The sequence below is a fragment of the Bos mutus genome, chromosome 6 (genome assembly GCF_027580195.1).
Source record: "Bos mutus isolate GX-2022 chromosome 6, NWIPB_WYAK_1.1, whole genome shotgun sequence".
Taxonomy (NCBI): domain Eukaryota; kingdom Metazoa; phylum Chordata; class Mammalia; order Artiodactyla; family Bovidae; genus Bos; species Bos mutus.
Genome location: NC_091622.1, coordinates 43,381,835 through 43,400,921, shown reverse-complemented (window position 1 = coordinate 43,400,921; position 19,087 = coordinate 43,381,835). Strand labels below are relative to the sequence as shown.

The 19,087-nt window shown below is 36.2% G+C and overlaps 1 protein-coding gene across 5 annotated transcripts in view; it reads left to right on the top strand.

The window, feature by feature from the left end:
- Positions 1 to 19,087, top strand: part of PPARGC1A (PPARG coactivator 1 alpha) — a 326,216-nt gene that overhangs the window by 283,960 nt on the left and 23,169 nt on the right. For all 5 annotated transcript variants that reach the window (XM_070372208.1, XM_005897077.3, XM_070372210.1 and 2 more), the window contains exons 3-7: positions 2,284 to 2,478; positions 4,297 to 4,419; positions 5,280 to 5,484; positions 9,389 to 9,434; positions 9,544 to 9,617. In XM_070372208.1, the coding sequence (XP_070228309.1) occupies positions 2,284 to 2,478; positions 4,297 to 4,419; positions 5,280 to 5,484; positions 9,389 to 9,434; positions 9,544 to 9,617 (643 nt within the window). The remainder of the gene's footprint in view (positions 1 to 2,283; positions 2,479 to 4,296; positions 4,420 to 5,279; positions 5,485 to 9,388; positions 9,435 to 9,543; positions 9,618 to 19,087) is intronic.

Genomic DNA, 19,087 nt, shown 5'->3' with positions numbered 1-19,087 from the left:
TATTAATGTAAATCTCATGATTTTGAGATGATTTTAAGTAATATGTTTCATTTAAATATAAGTTTTATTCAGAATAGTTCAATAACCTGAATTTGGTTTTTGGTACATGAGGGAATCTAAGTTAAAATTAAAAGGGAGAGATTGGCATCTTTGGATACCAGATAATGATCCCCACAGAAAATAGGGGCAGATTATTTCATGATCTTTATTAAGGTTGCGTGGACAGAGGCCAGAAGAGTTGAGGGTGAGGGGGATGCTCAATAAAGTCTTTCTACTCAACTGAGCAATTTGGATTCTAAAGAATTGATCAATTTATGGAAAGAAGTGGTGCCTTTTTGAAGTTCACATGTCACGCCTTCTGGTTAGAATTTACCTCCTGCACTACAGTCTAAAGACTCATAGAACTGTCACTCTACCCTGCGTGTCTCAAACCACTTAACTCACAACGTCAAGTCCAGGGGCATTAAGGAAATGGAAACAAGTGTTAAAAATGCCGAATAAACTCTACCATGAGCATATATTGCTCTTCTTGGCTTCTTGAATCCAAAAGAGAAAGAGGTTCATAGTTTTCCTCCTGGATGGAGACTCATCAGTAATGAGGGAAAACAATTTTTATATAAAATAGAATGTATACGTGAGAAAGGCCTGCCTAATTTCTCTAGTAATACAATTTGATTTTCTGATTAGCTGTCTTATTCTGTGATTCTTGTAATTTTGTCAGGTCAATTAACTGGAGTTCGGTGCTAGCGAGAAAGGAAGTATGGGCACTGCTGGCTTCATTAGATGTCAGCAGCTTAGGTGCATTTTGTAATAGAATCTGTGTGGGATAATTGAGCTGATATTGTTAATGTCATAGTGTATAGAAGTTAAAAAATGACTTAAGAAGCAGGTCAGATTGGACAACATGAAGTGCTTAAAGAAGAAAAGGAAAATAATCTACACAATATATATTTTATGCAAAAAAACGCAGATCAGTGAATTACTCAGCAAGTAATCAATGACTTATTATATTGGATGCCCAGCATTGGCATTGGTTACCCAGGTGCACAAGAATATAGTTCATTGCCCTATCAACAAGGTGTATAAGCTCCAGTTTGGAAGATCTTGAGGTGGTTTTTTGTTGTTGTTGTTGTTGTTTTCTTTTTACAGAGTGCTGAAATAAACAAATATTATCTTTTATAACATGTTGTTTACAGGTTCTTTCCTTCCATTGATGGGTTCTCAAAGGGGCAGAATTTTGTCTTATTTCTCTTTGTGTCTCCAACACCTAGCATGACCCTGACATATAGTAGGTGTTCAAAAATGTTTGTGCAATAAATAACTGAAAATCAGCTTTCCAAGGATGTGTTGGTGGGAATGAGTGTAGCAGGTGGGAAAATGAGTTCAATTTATATTTGCAAGAGCCCCTGTTGGAAAGAAGATTGCCCTAGAAAGTACCCTTGGTCTTAAGAAATGAATGTGTTTGAGATATGCTACAAATAAGACCCTACTTAGTGACTGGCCAGGTAAAGAGGATTCAGGGTAGTTCCAGAGTTAAGGATCTGTAGAATTATTATACAAACCCAGAAAGTCAAGAGAAACAACAAGTTTTTTTTTTTTTCCCCCAAGAAAAATCCTTAGTTTGAATTTTGAGACAAGGAACCTCTTATGAGGTAGAAATGTCCAGTAGGCAATTATAGATTTATGACTAAAGTTGAGGAAGATGTCAAGGAGAGAAATAAATGACTGTGGAGTGTTCAGTGATGAAATTATAAATGAAACCATGGAAGTATGTAGTTTCCCTTGGTATACTTTGAGTTTCTGGCAGTGTTTGAACAGAGAATTATCTAAACATTTTGATGCTTATGCTATACAGGAGACGGAAACACTATCGAAGCACTGTCTGAAGCTGCGGTAGATAATGGGTAAAACACTCTCAAGCCCTGAGGTTCTCTAAATCTTCTCTTTTAGTTAAGAAAATAAGACATAAATATGAGAAAAATGACTGTGAACGAGACAGAATCACATTTAGCATTATTAATACAGACATAATAAATAGCTAAATTAGAAAGCTCAACAATCAGAGATTGATCCAGTAGAGGTATTACTTGATTGTATGATTCAGACCAAAAGGGAGTTTGGAATTTGAGGAGGACATGATTTTTGTGTTATGGCATAAATGTTCCAAATTTCATGTATCATGTACTCATTTGGTTAAACATATTCAGTCTATGCTGATTAATAGATTACTCATCTCCCAGTGTCAACTCACTCATGTCTTCCTGTGTTTTATTGTCTTTGCAGAAGATAGATGAAGAGAATGAGGCAAACTTGCTAGCAGTCCTCACAGAGACACTGGACAGTCTCCCTGTGGATGAAGACGGATTGCCCTCATTTGATGCACTGACAGATGGAGATGTGACCACCGAGAATGAGGCTAGTCCTTCCTCCATGCCTGACGGCACCCCTCCGCCTCAGGAGGCAGAAGAGCCGTCTCTAGTAAGAACCCTTCCTACTGTTTAACAGGAATTGGAGTTGCCTCTGGCTACCCGCTGCATGGGTATGATGTAGTAACAATAAGGTTTGGATTTTTCATTTAGACTGATGCCAAAATAATCCCCAAGCACACTCAGAGTTGCAAATTCTGTGATTCCCTGTTGAAAACTGTTGACAATACAGACTTTGTGTGGTCTTACTGCAGCTTTTTGAAACTATCTTTTGCTGCTTATTTGTAGGTTTTGATGTCTTAGTATTATTTATGTTTATGGTTAGAAACTTCAAAAATGTAGATGACTAAAAGAATAGACAGAAAGTTCACCTGTAATTTCAAATAGCTTCTAATATCAAAAAGGATCAAAATCTCCTCTTGTTTTAAGATGTATCATGAGCATGTTCAGGAATTTTAAATAGATGCATAGTTTTGAATGGTTGCATAGTATTTTATTGTTCAGAGATGAACCAATTCATTAAGCAATCCCTTATGGTTGGTTATTTAGTCTTTTTCCTATTTTTTTTCATGATCATAAATTGCATGATAATTGATATATTTGTAGTTTTATTCTCATGCATATTATTTTAGAAATAGAGGGTAGATCAAAGAACATGCAATATTTTAAGGCTTTGCATCCATAATTCTTATGAAGATTGGAAAATAATAGCACATTTGCAACCTAAGTTTCCCAAATTTATGGTAGGCAATGAAGAGTGGATTTGTTAGCAATGAAGAGTGAATTTTCTTTTCAAGGCAGAGCTCAACCAGGATTTTATTAGTTCTAAGACACAGTTTACCTTCTCAGCTATGGTAGCCATTTGTCACTTGCCATAAATCTGATGTAAGAGCACATAATGTAAATTATGAAATGTCATTCTGCAAACTTTAATAATGTGCTTTGGCCTGCCTTATAGTTGTTGTTTCTCTCCCATCTCTAAGTTTTTAAATGTTAAAAGCATTCCATATAAAGCTATGAGACTCTATTTATATTCCTTTGCATTTTGAGATTTCTGGTCTGGAGGAGACTGTCTTATAAACAATGATAACATATGTATCTCCCAATTTTTCTTTGTGTCAGTGGCACTGGCTTTGCTCTCTAGTGCTCTGATTTCTTTATAATAATCCCCAATCATTTCCATCCACACCATGGTTTCAACTGGGAGGGGTTGTTGACTCAGAGTCATACTGCGTGTCCCAGCAGGGAGGTCCTGGAAGGCCAGTGAATCAAATGAAGAGACAGAGGTCAAGAGAGAGGAAATGTTTTGCCTAAGCCAAAACCCACATCTCCTGATCTACAGTCCAGGACTCTACCTTCTTAAAAATCCTTTTTAGCGAAACTTGCTCTTTTAGCCCAAATATTATTTGAATCAGTAGTGTTTTATGCTTATTTGAAAAACATGATTCAAAGCATCACAGAATCTTTCATTTATTGGTATTTGAATCATTTGGGTTATTGAGGGGAAAATGCACACACACCCCCCTAGCCTTGATTTATCAAAGCAGCTTTTCTCACCTCATAGGTATTTGGAATCTTTTTAGGAAGATTCTTTTGCCTTGTTTTATCTAAAGAAAAATTAAGGTAGACACAGCTAAGTTTTAAATGTGGCAAACAGTAATACTTTCACAATTGGTAGTGTAATACCCATTTTTCTAATTTTTAAAAAATTAGTTTCCTTTACTGCTATTGTGCTAAGGTGTTCTGTGATTAGAGTGAATCCATTTTTGTAATTATAATTAACTTTAAGATTAAAGTTTTAGTAGCTTATTCTCATGCTTAAAAGATGCCTAACTTTTCTCGCTTTCCCTCCTTCTGGATATGTTTCTAGCTTAAGAAGCTCTTACTGGCACCAGCCAACACTCAGCTAAGTTATAATGAATGCAGTGGCCTCAGTACCCAGAACCATGCAAACCATAATCACAGGATCAGAACAAACCCTGCAGTTGTTAAGGTACAATTGTAAAGTTTTTTAATACAGGAGGGGAAGTCACAAGGAGGTTTTGCTTAAAGCTATAAACAATAGGATTCTATGTATTAATTCAGCTGGAATCCTGCAGAGACTTCATAATGGTGAAACATTATAAAATGGGTCTCCAAAAGCAGTAGTCTAGCTATTTGAAACTAGGAAGAGTTCACTGATGCTTTGTCTTTGGACAATTGAAATGCAAGTTCTACCATCTGTTACTTCATGCCTATTTTATTAATACATGCAGCAGCGTGGGCTACAATAAAGTTTGCTGATAGGTTGGTATCATCTATGAGTGTCTTTAAGATGCTGCAGTGCCATTTTGCCAGCTGTCTAACCTGAGAAAGATTGCTCAGGAATCACCGCAAAAGATCTATCTCTGCCATTAATTGGATGGAATGCTGGCAATGACATAATTCAGTTAGCGGGCTGTATTAAACAATGTTTGTCTTGCCATTCACTGTGAGTGAAAACGGAGCGTTAAGGGGTACTTAAGAGAATTGTGAATACTGGGCTCTGGCAATCAGTGGCAAATTAAGGTTTAAGCCAGCTTTTTTTTTTTTTTTTATTCACAGTAAAGGCGCTGTAGGGTCTTGTTAGTTACATGTTGCTGAGTAGGAACATTGAAATGTAGGAGAAATGAAATAAAAAGCTGTATAAATGTCATTTAGGAATTTTAAATGTAATTTTCTTTCCTTGTTCTGCAAACAATTATTCACAGCTCATAGATCTAGTACACTTAGACTGAACACTTCATTGAAAATCTCATCTCTTCAGAAAACCTATATCCATTTTGATAAGGTTCAGTTCACTAATTTTCCCTTTCTTTATGCCTTGTTTTTAAGACCGAGAATTCATGGAGCAATAAAGCGAAGAGCATTTGTCAACAGCAAAAGCCACAAAGACGTCCGTGCTCAGAGCTTCTCAAGTATCTGACCACAAATGATGACCCTCCTCACACCAAACCCACAGAGAACCGGAACAGCAGCAGAGACAAATGCACCTCCAAAAAGAAGGCCCACACACAATCGCAGACACAACATCTACAAGGTAGGCTGGACCCCTGAACACCCACTGCTGGTAAGGGTGGTGAGGGCAGAGCAAACCTGCTCCAGACTGAGGACACCCAAACTTCAGGCTTCTGTTCCATCAGTGTCTCTCTTGACAGAGAGTTCAACACCTTATGATAGGAGGAAAAATAAATCCTTCCTTGAACATATCCTATTCAGCTGAAATGCAGCCCAATTCACAATCACCAAAAGGCTCCTGAAATAATAGCCAGGTTGTGGGAGATGGGGTGCAGAGGGAATTGCAACATCAGGTGTGGTTTGTAGGAATCTCTGAATTGCTGAGATAACTGAAGTTCTGAGCAAGCTGGGCTAACCAATTCATGAAAAAGCTTTTATTTTTTTCCCTTCCAATAATGGGGGAAAAAATGAGGCACTGTTGATTGCTGTTTATACTTTAAGAAATAGCAAATAGTACTTAGGCAGTCACTCCCAGTTATGATGTACATTCTATTTTTAGACTACATGGCGTACTCACACATTTTATTTTGTAAGTGTCAATTTGGAAATTCCTGGATATTTCAAATTTTTTCTTTCTATTTAAAAATATATTGCTTATATACTAAACATCTGGGTTGACTTCTATTGTCCCCATACGTTACTGAAAAGCTGATGCTCCTGAGCAGATCAGGGTGATTTGGGGAAAATTTCTGTTGGCAAATATAAAATTTTCTTTATTTTTGGTGTCTTCCCTAAAAGTATTCTAGTTGTAGAGGCCCAAAGAGAGCTCATAGAAAGTTGCTGTTCCTTTAATATATTTAACTTCCACGTTATCTGTTCCTCTGACTTTGTAGTGGAAGTAGACACATTCTAAAATAGCAATTATAAACATCCACCTCTTTTTCTTCCTTCTGTTTCCCCAATTCCCCTTCCAGCTGCAGAGTGGTAGCCCCTGATCCCTGTTTTGAACCATGATTATTTCATACAGGTATGCTGTTGCTGCTGCTTTTAATACATCTTTTCTTTCCCAGTGTTTTGAATTTCCCTCTCTCATTCCTACTTCACCATAAGCCTGGGATTTTCATATTCTTTTAATATTTTTAATTGGCTCTTAATTAGGTTTTCCCTGGTGGATATCTTGAAATCACTGTCCATCCCTTTCTATCAGTTCAAGGAAATATACTTATCAAAATGAACCATAGTCTCTTAGCTTGCTTCTCCCTGATTGGCTTCTCAAACGCACGCACTGGAACAGTTTTCTTAGCTCAGGACCAACTGTGCTGTGGGATTCTAGGCCCTGAATTGAAGGACTTTCTGGACTAGTCTCTGCCTGGTCCTGGTCCTGGTCATGCATTCATTTTCTAGAGCTGAATTTGAAGCCACAAACTTGCTACAACCCTTTAGTGAGTGAACCTAGTCCAGCAGCACATGCTCTGAAGTGTGTGTGGGGTTTTCTGTTGTTTCCTTTTTTTTTCTTTTGTCCAGTTGGTCCTTTTGGATTTTGAGGGTTTTAAAACTTTGTCAATCCATGCACCACTAAATATTACTGTAATCTGTTACAAACCATGGCAGTGAGAAATTAAATTGGCCTTTGAAGGACATATTCTTTGGATGAGACCTGCTGTATGTAGGTTTTTTTTTTTTTTTATAAGGTATATTTCTGTGGTGTGGCAGCAAAAGTGTAGCTAGCTCAGAGCAGAACAAAGCTTATTAACCAAAAAAAAAAAAAAATTCCTGTAGTTACTTAAGGTCTAAAAGAAAACAAACATGTAGCTATGGCTGATTGTTTAAAAACCAATAGGATATAAATGCTGAGTTTCAGGGGATATTTATGATTCAGAATTTTAATATAGAACATATATGAATGATTAGAGACAATAGCTAAGAGAACTTTCTGAGGTTTCCTTACTGAATGTATTGTCATTTTTTCACACTAGCTTCACGTGTGCTCTCTGTACTGTTGCGCATCAAGCTTACTTCCTTAGTATAATGGTCTGGACTTTGGCAATTGTGGGGGCCCATTTGTTCTTTTAATGCAATCATTCATTCATCAAAAATATCATAATCTCCATGAAAAAGATTCATTCCTGTCCTCAAGGATCTCAGAGTCCCTTGTCTTCCAGTCATTGGAACAGTGTGGTTAAACTTTCAGTAAACCAAGTCAGCACTTGGTAGTTTTTGTAAGTGTGGGCTTATTTTGGGGTTGGATTCTTGAAGCTATATCCTTGCTGTGGCCCTCATCTGCTGGTTGCATTTTGTCTCATGACATATGACCACTTCCTGTCCATCTCCTTCCATTGCCATAGGCTTTACTTGTACCCACCTATCAGAATTTTGGGAATCTTCCTTTGAACATTACCCTAAACCCTGAAAACTGAAATTTCAGCAACTTATTTACAATGCACATCATTGTGTGACAGCACATAGTTCATACCTGGTGATATTTGTGTAGAACCTGTATAGGTCATCTTAATTATTCATTGAGCACCAGAGAAGTTGGTAAAGTTCCTTCATAAATGTGTTCTTTTTAAATGGCTCTTTATATCAGATATACTAAAAAATTAATGTCAAATCAGTTTGTTTATTGGTATATCTGAAAAAGCCGATCAATCAGCGCACCTAATTTGCGTTAGCTTCATATTTCTGGATGCGCACTGGATAGATGATAAACACGCAGTTGCTTGAAAATGAATTTTAAATCTACAAATTAAATATGTAAATCCTATTTGTCCAAGTAAAGTATCTAATTTCAACCTAATTTAGACATAAATAATATTTTCACATTTCAAGGGACCTTAATTACTGAGGTTGATTAATTTGTTTTAATATCTACTGAATACAATTCTTTTTGATAATAGGAGAAGGAAAACATATTCTGGGCCCAACTCTGCCAGTAACTAGTTTTATGGCCCTGGAAATATCATTAAGCATCTTAGGTCTCAAGTTTTTTATCCATAAAATAAGAAAGTTTATTCTAAAGACCTTTTTGGTTTCAAGTCCATGATTTTCATTACATAAATGACTACCTCTTGACCTTTTGAAAGTAGTTATTTTAATGAGAAAAAATGACAAAACCTACATACATATAAATATATCTTTATAGATAAGCATATATATATATATATATATATATATACACACACACATAATATGTGGATGTATACCCCAAGTACGTTTCTCACCAGTTTTCTCCTCCTTCTGTTCAAAATACAAGACTGCCAAGGAGAAGCAATTGAAATTTTGGAGTGAGAAGATTCTTACTCCACCCTTCATAATTGGGAAATGCCTCCTGTAGGAGGTAAGACTCAGGAAACATCAAAAGAAGTAGATGAGCTCTCTTTGCAAATCTATAGGTCTCTCAACTGATAAACATTATTTTTACTTTAGTTGTCTATCAGATTTGGGGATCTGAACCCTTTTAAACTATTTGGGTCAGTGTTTATAATTTGTCATGTTCTCTCAATTAATTTTCAGCAAATAGAATGGTTATTGAGGGAGTTTGGCCTCATAGAAATAACCTATTCTCAAAGATAGATATAAAATTATACATTTTAGGAGAAAAATCAACTGAATATTCATAACGTTCTGTCGTCTTGTAGTTACTCTGCTGTTTTCGTGTCTAAACAAACCGTGTACTATATTCCAAATTAAAATAGAAAACATTATTTTTCTCTGATGGTCTTATGCAAATTTTGTATCCTTAACAGTGATGCTACATTTTGGGGAAAATTCTGTTTTCATATGTTTTCAAATGATAGTTTACTGATGCAAATATTGTTTGGAATTTGTTTTAGCACAATGGACTGTTGTCTGACTTTGATCCAATATTCAGGGATTTCCTTACTTTAGTTTTCCTGTTTCCAGTTTCCAACTTGACTGTTGTAGAAACAAACCAAATCAGAAAAACACTCAATATTTCATAATTAGTTTCCTTTTTTTTCCTTTAGCCAAACCAACAACTTTATCTCTTCCTCTGACCCCAGAGTCACCAAAGTAAGTATTAAGAAATGTAACCATTTTCAGAAAGGGAAGGGGGTTCTAATACATTTGGCTACAGCAACTCCATTTCAGTTTGTTTTTATAAATGTGCCATATCTTCCAGTGACCCCAAGGGTTCCCCATTTGAGAACAAGACTATTGAACGAACCTTAAGTGTGGAACTCTCTGGAACTGCAGGTAAGCCTTACATTTCATTTGGACCTTTTTGAACGGATGAGTGTGTATGTGAAATGTATATTAAACAAGAGTATAGTCTCTATGCAATTAATGAAATTAACTAAGAGTATAAACAACATTGAACAAGAAATTATCTATAAATATTTTCAGTTGTTTATTTTTTTTAAGAGGAGACATTTACTGTTTGTCAGACTTGGGCCAGACTCTCTGATGTATATTACTGATTTGGATCCACAAATAAACCTCCTCCCACTTAAGACACTAAAACTTGAGTAGGAGGAGAAATGAACACTTATTGGTCTTCCACTCAATAAATATGTCAAGCATATATGTCATTTTAGCTAATTTCACAAGAACCTCATGAAGATGGTAGTGTTTTTGTTTTTGTTTTTTAAGATGAGGAAATAAGGTTCAGAGATGTTAAGTAACTTGCCCAAGATCACAGAGCTAGAAAGCAAAGAGCAAAGGTTTGAACTCAGGTTTACTTGAAATATGTTCTTACTGTTTATTATACCTAATAGTATAATGCTCTCTTATATATGATACTGTTTTTATGTCTTTTCAGTAAAGGAGAAAAATGAAAATATGCCCATTCACCAAAACAAAATGTTCTTATATATTTTAAACAAGAGCAATTTCCTTCACCATTTGGACTTCTGAATTTATTTGGCCAGTCTTACTCCACATCCTGAAGAGGAAGAAGCTTTAAAAACTTGAACTAACCCCTAAGAGACTTACAAATCCAAACAGTTCCTAGGCAGACATCTGAGTGGGGTGCAAATGGTACCTTTGCAGTAAGAACTTAGGTTTAGGTACTTGAACCTCACTAGAAAGTGAATCTTAGGATGTCTAAACAAGAAGTTCCTAGGCTCTGGCCATTGCTGATAAGGCTAAAGGAACAGTAAGTTAAACAAGATGCTTTCAACCAGAACTGTGGTGCCTACACGCACCGTGGTCATTGTTGCTAAGTTTAATTTCATACTCTGAGTTTGCTAAATTACTTCCTTATGAAAGGTCTATTGCATGATTGCATGATTTGGTCAAGCAGTAGAGCAAATAATTTCATGGCATTTATATATATTTTATGTATGTATATACAGGTATAAATATATTGTTACATATACACATATACACACATGTATCCACATATGAAATATATACATAACATCATTTCTTAAATAAATTAAAATTACACATATGATTATAAGTAACTTTTGTGTGTATATATTATGTACATTAGACTCCTTATCTAACCAACGAGTGAGTATTTGGTGGGCTTATTTTAAAAAGTTGATTGAAGTATACACAGTTTGTTTTGCTTCTGCTTAAAACATACAAATTATGTATTCAAATATGAAATTTTTGGTGTAAGACAGATCTTTGCACTGAACTAAAATGTACTAATTGGGGATCCATTCATCTCTGTGGCACAGATGTCCCTACCAATGTATCATGGATGGTATTTACTTGTCTTTTCTTGCCTTTTGAAGGAAAAATAAGGCTATTTGTGTGGTAGCCTGAGTGCAAAATCATTGTAGATTTTTATGATTTTTAATATAAATCATAATCATAATTCCCCATGTTTTCCCAGTATTTTCATTTGACAGCCCTTCTTTTAGTAACATACCTTTATTGGATCTTTCTATATAAACTTGTCTTAATCCTATTTCATTCATCTACATAATATTTTATTATCTTACATAATTTCAGTCACCAGTATAAAAGACATTACCAAATTTGCGAAAATATACTACTTTGGCTCTAGTAACAATCCAGGTGAAAGGAATTCCATTAATTAGGAGAATTCTGGATTCTGTATGTGTAAGTTACTTTGGTTTAGAAAGGACTGAGAAAGCTTTCACTACATATAACAATACCAAGCTTTCCATTAAAGAAAACCATTTTTAAAATTTTTCTCTTTTTATAAATAATATAAGCTTACTGTAAAAAATGTCAAAAATACAAACTAGTAGAAAAATTGTGTATAGTTCTAAATTGTTTTCTATGAATAGTTTTATATCTGTGACAATTTTGTATACACATAATTTTGTATTCTGTTTCTTCAGTTAACATTTTAAATACAGAAGGTTTATATTATCACAGACCCTTTATTATCAGGTTTTTTTTAGTATGCTATTTAACATTGGTTTGAGTGTTTACCTCAAAATGTATAAAAACTTATTTAACTATACTTTTACTGTTATACATTTAGGTTGTTTTAAAGTGCTACTATTTTGAAATAGCACTAGGGTGGAAATCTTTGTTTATAAATTTTTTAATCTTGTTTTTCTCAAATTTCTAGTACTCATTAATATTGAATATAAGGATATAAATATCTTGGGGGTTTTGATCCATATTGTCAAAAGATGTGTTTCCACTCATGATCTTATTATATAAGTGTGGATATATTTGCCTTATTACATCCTAGCTAGGATTGGTATCTTTGTTTTTACAGTGTTTTGCTAATTTACATGTATATCATATAATTTAAATTGCATTCCTTCTATTCATGAGATTATAGTGTTACAAAAAAGCACTTAACTTTCTTCTTGTCAGAGATTTTACTATTTCTCTTACTGACCTAACATTAAATAATTTAATTATACATTTGAAAGGTTAGTAGATCATACTATTGAGATTTTATAAGAGAAACTTTAAAAAAACTTGTCACCCTTAAAAATATATACAGTACAGTGAATTTATTTCTGTTGGAGAATCAGAATTCATCTTACTAGTTTAAATCCCTCTTTCTTAGTGCTTTGAAAGGTTATTGAGTACCATGGAAATCAATTTACCAATATATATAACATATATAATACCAGCTCTATGCTTGCAACACAGTAGGTTTTGGGGAATATATAACAAGCATAAGACATAGAGACTAATCCATGTAAAGCATAGAATATTGTACTTGGCTCATAGAAGGTGCTAAATAAAAAGTCTTGTTTTCAAGATGTGGGCTTATAGTCAGTTTGTAAAATAATACATATTGCCCAAGTAACATGAAGGGAAGATGTTATTGACTGTTTATAATATTTTACTACTTTCTAAGGAAGGTGGGTCCAGAGATTGGTTTTTCATTTGTTGAGCAAGGTGGTAATGAGTGCAGATACAAATCACGTAAGCTGATGCAAAGTCAAATTGCATTACATACAGGAAGGTATTTCCAGCTACAGGAAAATCAAGGGATGAAAAAGAACTTGGAGGCTGCAGAAGGTGGCTGGAAGAAGTTTGAAACCTGCCTGGAGGATGGTATAGGGAGGAAGGGACTGGGGAGGAGAGTTTTGTTTTTTTTTTTTTTTTAATAGAGGTATTGTGGGTTTGAAATGGTAGACAATACCTCTATCTCCACTGAACATCTTCAGTAAAATTTGTGTAGTAGCATTTGAAGGATGAGCAAACACTGATTGTGCCTCAAGAGAATCATCCAAGGGAGAAAACAAGTTATCAGAGGGAACCCTTAACATGGCTTCAAGTTAATTACCATGATTGTGCAAAAGATTTAAAAGAATTGTAGAGAGAGTTCAGGATTGAAGAAAGCAGTAAGGCAATACCATTAGGCAGTGAACGACAGAGCTGACCTGTGGAAAGGAGTCTAAGCAAGCTCCAGGAGTTGGTGATGGACAGGGAAGCCTGGCATGCTGCAGTCCACGGGGTCGCAAAGTCAGACACGATTGAATGACTGAACTGAACTGAAGGGAGAAAAATATTTGCATTTGATTTTTACGTGCATGGGTGGAAAGGGGAGAAGATATTTCTGGAGCAAAAGATACCACATTATAAATTGAAACATAAGATTGTCAATATTCAACATTTTTGATGTGTGAAAAAAACGGTGATTTCATGTAGTACAGCCTGAATTAATATACTTTATAAACTGAAGAACTTCAAATGAAAGTAGTCTATAATGATATTTAAAAAAACAGCATAGTTTAATGAAGTGGTGAAAACCTTGGCTCTGATATTGGACAAACCAAAGTTCAAATTCTGGATCTACCCCAATCTATCTGTATGGCCTTTGGTCAATTTAATTAAATTCTGTAAGATTCGGGATGGTTTGTATCAAATGAAGCTGATCACAGTGCCTACATCTCATTGAGTCACTCTGAGGATTAAGTGAGATAAAACATGAAAAAAGCTTAGTCCAGTGCCAGCATATGTGTTTAATTAGCTATTCAATTACTAACTCTACATTAAATTAATCTATGGAGGTCACTGTAACTTTCATCTTTTCAACTTTGGCTACCTTTACCTATTTCCTTTTATTGGTCTTAATATTATCTCCTGTTTCATATATGAAGTTATATATTCTTTTATATAAGTATTCTTTTTATAGTAAAATCTCCCTAATTTCCCATGAAATTGAACATATACTGCTTTTGGTATGGGTGTGAGATTTACCAAATCAAGGTAGAAAAATCTCCCCTTGGGCATTCATTTGCAACTACAAGTCCTAGAGGCCAGGCACTCACTAATAGGCACTTCACATATATCAATATTATTTTTTGATTCTCTGTCCACTTAATTGTTAAGGAAAAAAATGTTGATTCTAGCTCTGTGGTAGACCCTGGGTTCAAAGCAGGTCTGTCTGACTAGAGATTATGGCTCTTTCCTGAAGCCTGAATTTTAAAGATAGTGGTGGACATCTGTTATGTTAAATACGTTTTATTTCACTTGCCAAGTGTCATTGATTGGTATTGGCTGCCAGAAGCATTGTGTTGAGAAGGATTCTAAGGCCAAGTCTGTACTCAGTGGGAATGTCACGATCAATTAATGATGTCTGTTGCCTGGAAAATCCCATGGGCGGAGGAGCCTGGTGGGCTGCAGTCCATGGGGTCACTAAGAGTCGGACATGACTGAGCGACTTCACTTTCACTTTTCACTTTCATGCACTGGAGAAGGAAATGGCAACCCACTCCAGTGTTCTTGCCTGGAGAATCCCAGGGACAGGGGAACCTGGTGGGGCTCAGAGTTGGACACGACTGAAGTAACTTAGCAGCAGCAGCAGCCATTGGGGCAGCAGAGGGGTAGACAGGATGGGGACGGCATTCAGGCTGTTGATTTGTTGATCCTTGCTGTATACGTTTAATGCCTTTACTTACAACAGAGCACATGGCTCAAGCTGTTACCCAGGCCTTTCTTGTGTCTTCTTTTTCTTTACTCTTGCGAATTTTAGTGAAATTTTCCAAATGTTTAAGTGAAAATATAAAGAGTCAACAAAATTCTAAGACCTCCAGAATAATCCCTTGGCCCCATCTGCGGAGTCTAAGGGGAACAGGAGGGATGAGTTAGGAAGTTTGCTTTATTAGGTATCACCAGCTGGTCTGACTTTGTGATTGTCCTAAACTAGCTCATTGTGGCTGATAAAAAAAAAAAAAGCGTCTCTTTTACAGGTGTAAAAACTAATTTGATTTCAAAATAACTGTTAGTAAAGCAAGATGAGAAAAAAAGAGAATGCTCTTTTGGCAGAAGGCATTTAAATCTATTGCATATGGAGATGTTCAGAGTGTTAGAATTTTTGTTTCTGAAATGGGAATGGCAAAGCAATGTCAGCTCAACACGATGATGGTTTTAACCACAGGACATGAAGGAATTTGATTTAGGTAACAAAGTGAGTGACACCCCCCTCCCCAATTTTTATTTATATATATGTGTATATATAATACATACATATACGTGTGTGTGTGTGTGTGTGTATCTATAGGGAGTTTCCCTTGTGGCTCAGTGGTAAAGAATCTATCTGCCAGTGCAGGAGGTGCAAGTTCTATCCCTGGGTTAGGAAGATCTCCTGGAGGAGGAAATGGTAGCCCATTCCAGTTTTCTTGCCTGGACTTAGGAGCCTGGTGGGCTATGGTCCGTGCGGTTGCAAAGAGCAGGACATGACTGAGCACACCTGGGTATAGGCATATATGTATATACATGTATATGTATTTATACGTATCTATATACATAAATGTTATTGTTGTTACTATAAAAGTAATAAGAATTAATATAACTATTTTCAAGCTATTTAGGAAAATGGGAAGAACAAAATCATCAGCAGTCTCACCACCCTAACACAAGAGGCCTTAGTAATGTTTTCCTCCGTTGACATGTATGTTTTCCCCATGGTTCTCATGATAATGGACTTCTGATTTCCTATGCTTTTAAAAGGTGATTTTGCTGGATGGAATATTGACAAACAGCATACATTTGCTATACCCTCTTGCTATATACATCTTCTGTGTGTGTGACTTATCTGTGGGGAAATAGAACAAAGCAAAATATGAGAAGTAGTTTTTTTTTTTTTTTCTTCCTTTTTTGGTGGTAGTAGTTGGTAGTTTTAAAGGAAAGCCACAATGACAGAGAACGAGAAAGTGATTTTGACAGGTCGTATAATCCATTCCCGTGGCTGAAGAAGCCAAGAAAGGGAGACCCAACAAATTCTCTTTACAGCCCATTCCAGTGTTTGGCAACTTGTCCTGACAGGAATTCCTCCCATATTTCAAGCATATCCTTCATTCTCTTGTTTTAATCTCATTCTTCTTGCCTCAACGTCTGAAAAGTGCCTCAGTTTTCTTTTCTGGAAATGGTACTATCTAATTTCTTTCAAGCCAAGGATAGCAAAGCAGTTTTCTCTCCCACATCTACTTCAGGGGTTTGGTCAGAGACACCCTGACAACTTCTCCTGCCCCAGCTTTGTGGGAAAGTGCCCGAGGGCCAGTGGATAACAGCTCTACATTTTCCATGAGAAAGAGCTGGGGCACTAGACACATGTCATGGGAATGTTCTCAAGTTTTTCTGTAAGGCCAGTTTGTTCCCCAGTAATCAGGAGTGACATAGGAAATCCTTAAAAAGCAGGAAAGGTGGGAGCAACATCAGTCAGAGTGGACATGCCAGCCTGGGTACCAGAGCAGGGTGTGAGAGAGGCCCTTCTGTGCCAAGGATTAACACTTTGATTGCTGGCTTTTGTAAAGATCCAGTAAGTCTTGGGGAAGTTAGGGATGAAGAATGAGCACTGGAGGAGCTTTTATAAACAGAATATTAGCAGTAACAGTAGCAGTAAACAGTTCATACTGATTGAGTTTCAGTCCTTCCTATGCACCCTTGACACCCACTCCAAGTTCTTGAAGCCAAAAGTATGTGCATGGACTCAAGTTACACACCTCTTTGCCCGGTCCTCCTTCTTTGGTAAGTTTTTAAGAAAATTAGAAAATCATCTTCTTATTTTCTTTCCTTGAGAAATCTTTGAATTGGCATATAACATAATAAAAATCCCACTGTCAAACTCCAAAGTAAGTCTCAGATTTAGCAAGAGGTTGTGTCAAATGCAAACCATAAGACTATGTAAACTATTTAAAAAAATCTTGCTGAAGCCTTTGGCTGGATAGTGGAGCACGGAATACAGAGTAGAGGACTCGCCATTTATTAGAGTCATTCAATTAAATAAACCAACCCAAAAGAGAACTCCTCAAAGGAAATCGTTTTATATCACATAATGAAACACAAAACCAAACCAAACTTATCTCTGATTTTTTTTAAGGTTTGTTTAAAAAGATGACTGGAGAGTGTGTACCACTCCCCCCAGATTTGCTGTGCAGAAGTGCATAAGTGTGAGTGATGTAGAGGTACTTGTTTATTATAGAGCACATTTCAATGCAGTAATCATAAATATTGCTAAGGTTGTGCTCTGTTGAAATATGACCTACATACTCTTGATTGTTTGTGTTACGTGATTTGTCTGACACCCATTACATTCTGGGTAATAGCAGCCATTTGTTGCTCTGCACAGCAGGCTCTTTTGACAAAAGAAAATAGGCAGCAATAAAAAAGCTATAGTCTGAATTACATTCTGCACAGTGCTGCACTGCTGAGAGTTTGTGCAAGTGTGTTAACAATGTTCTGAACTGCCTCTTGTCAGCCTTCAGCCTGTAATGGCCATCTGTCCTCACATAAATCTATCAAAACCTGCTAAGTTCAAGAGAGAGCATGGAATATACCTTGTACTGTCAACACCAAAATGTACACATTCCCCAGAAAATCAACACACAGGAAATAATCCAGAGGTTATGGGAGGCATTAGCACTGTTGATTTAGGCTTGTGGGATGAAATTGAGAGTCTGGCGATTAGTGGGAAGATGACAGGAGTAGTGGCATTAAGGAATTGAGTATTGACTGCCCTCCTACCACAAGGGAGAACCTTCTGGATGGAGGAGATGGGGTTAGAGAAATCAAATTAGTTCAGGAGCAGCAAAGGGTTCCCTGTCCTGTCCATGGCTCCTAAACTTTGGACATCACATTAGAAGAAACAAAAAATACTTCTGACACCTCTGTTTCACTTTGTTTTGTTTTGCTCTGGATCTCAGGAACTCTATCTGGAAATAGATTTTCAATGAGACTCTGGTCCCACAAACTCTTGTGACCCTCAAGACGTCTCAGTCTTGCTTTGGGATGTTCTCCTTGAATGAAAAAAGTTTTCAGTTAAAAGTAAAAAGTTTAGGGAATGATCTGAATTATTTTTTTCCTGTCCACCTACTCCTAATCCAAAAATAACTTCCATCAACTAAGTGAGTATTATATTTGTTTTAATGAGCAGTGCCAATCGAAGCTTATCACCCTGATATTTTCACTCATAAGGTCTATCTGGTTATCTTATGGTATTTCTGTAAATTTTAAGCAGATACACAAGAACATGTACTTACCGCAGATTTTAAAGAGTCATCTCTTTATGAAGTCCTGAGGGCTGAATCCCTGAAATGCCAGCATTTGGTAGGTTATTTGGCACATAGTAGGTCCTCAGTGAATGTCTATTTAATCACCATGGCCCATCTAAAATGTGAAGGACGTGAAAGGCTTTGTTTTTAACTCTAAGAAACTACTCAGGGTGTCGGCACTCCCAAGAGCAACTTGAGAATCAGTTATTTAAGCGATAATGAGCTTAGGTACTAGGACAAGGGTTTCAAATGTTCAAGACGAAAAAGAATTTCTATATTTAAAATCCCTAGATAGCTGAGCTATTTTTAGGACTAGTCTCTCTTTAATAGTGGCCTAATTTGGTGTTTCTGAAGTTTGGGGTTTCTTTTTATAAGTCTACAATGTCAGTCAAAATACATCTACCTAAGATCAAGGCAACGTGCCACCCAGACACGGCAGGACAGTGGCTGTCCATAAGTGGTCTGTGAACTGTGTCATTAAAAATATTTGACCAGCTTCCCAAGTGATCCTCGGGCCACTGAAATGGAACACCTACGAGTAAAGGAGGATCTAGAAAAATAAAAACAAGTGAAACATTTTGCAAAAATAAGCCCAAGCAACATTTCCTCTGAGAGCTGCTAATCTATTTGAAGAGACAAGATATAATTCACATTCAGAAAAAGATAAGCGTGAAAATATAGCAATATCTGATAAGTGAGTGATCCTGGCAGTAAATTATTAGAAAAGTAAAAATTACCCCAATTCAGAGTATCATGAAAAGATTTATGGAGCTGTAT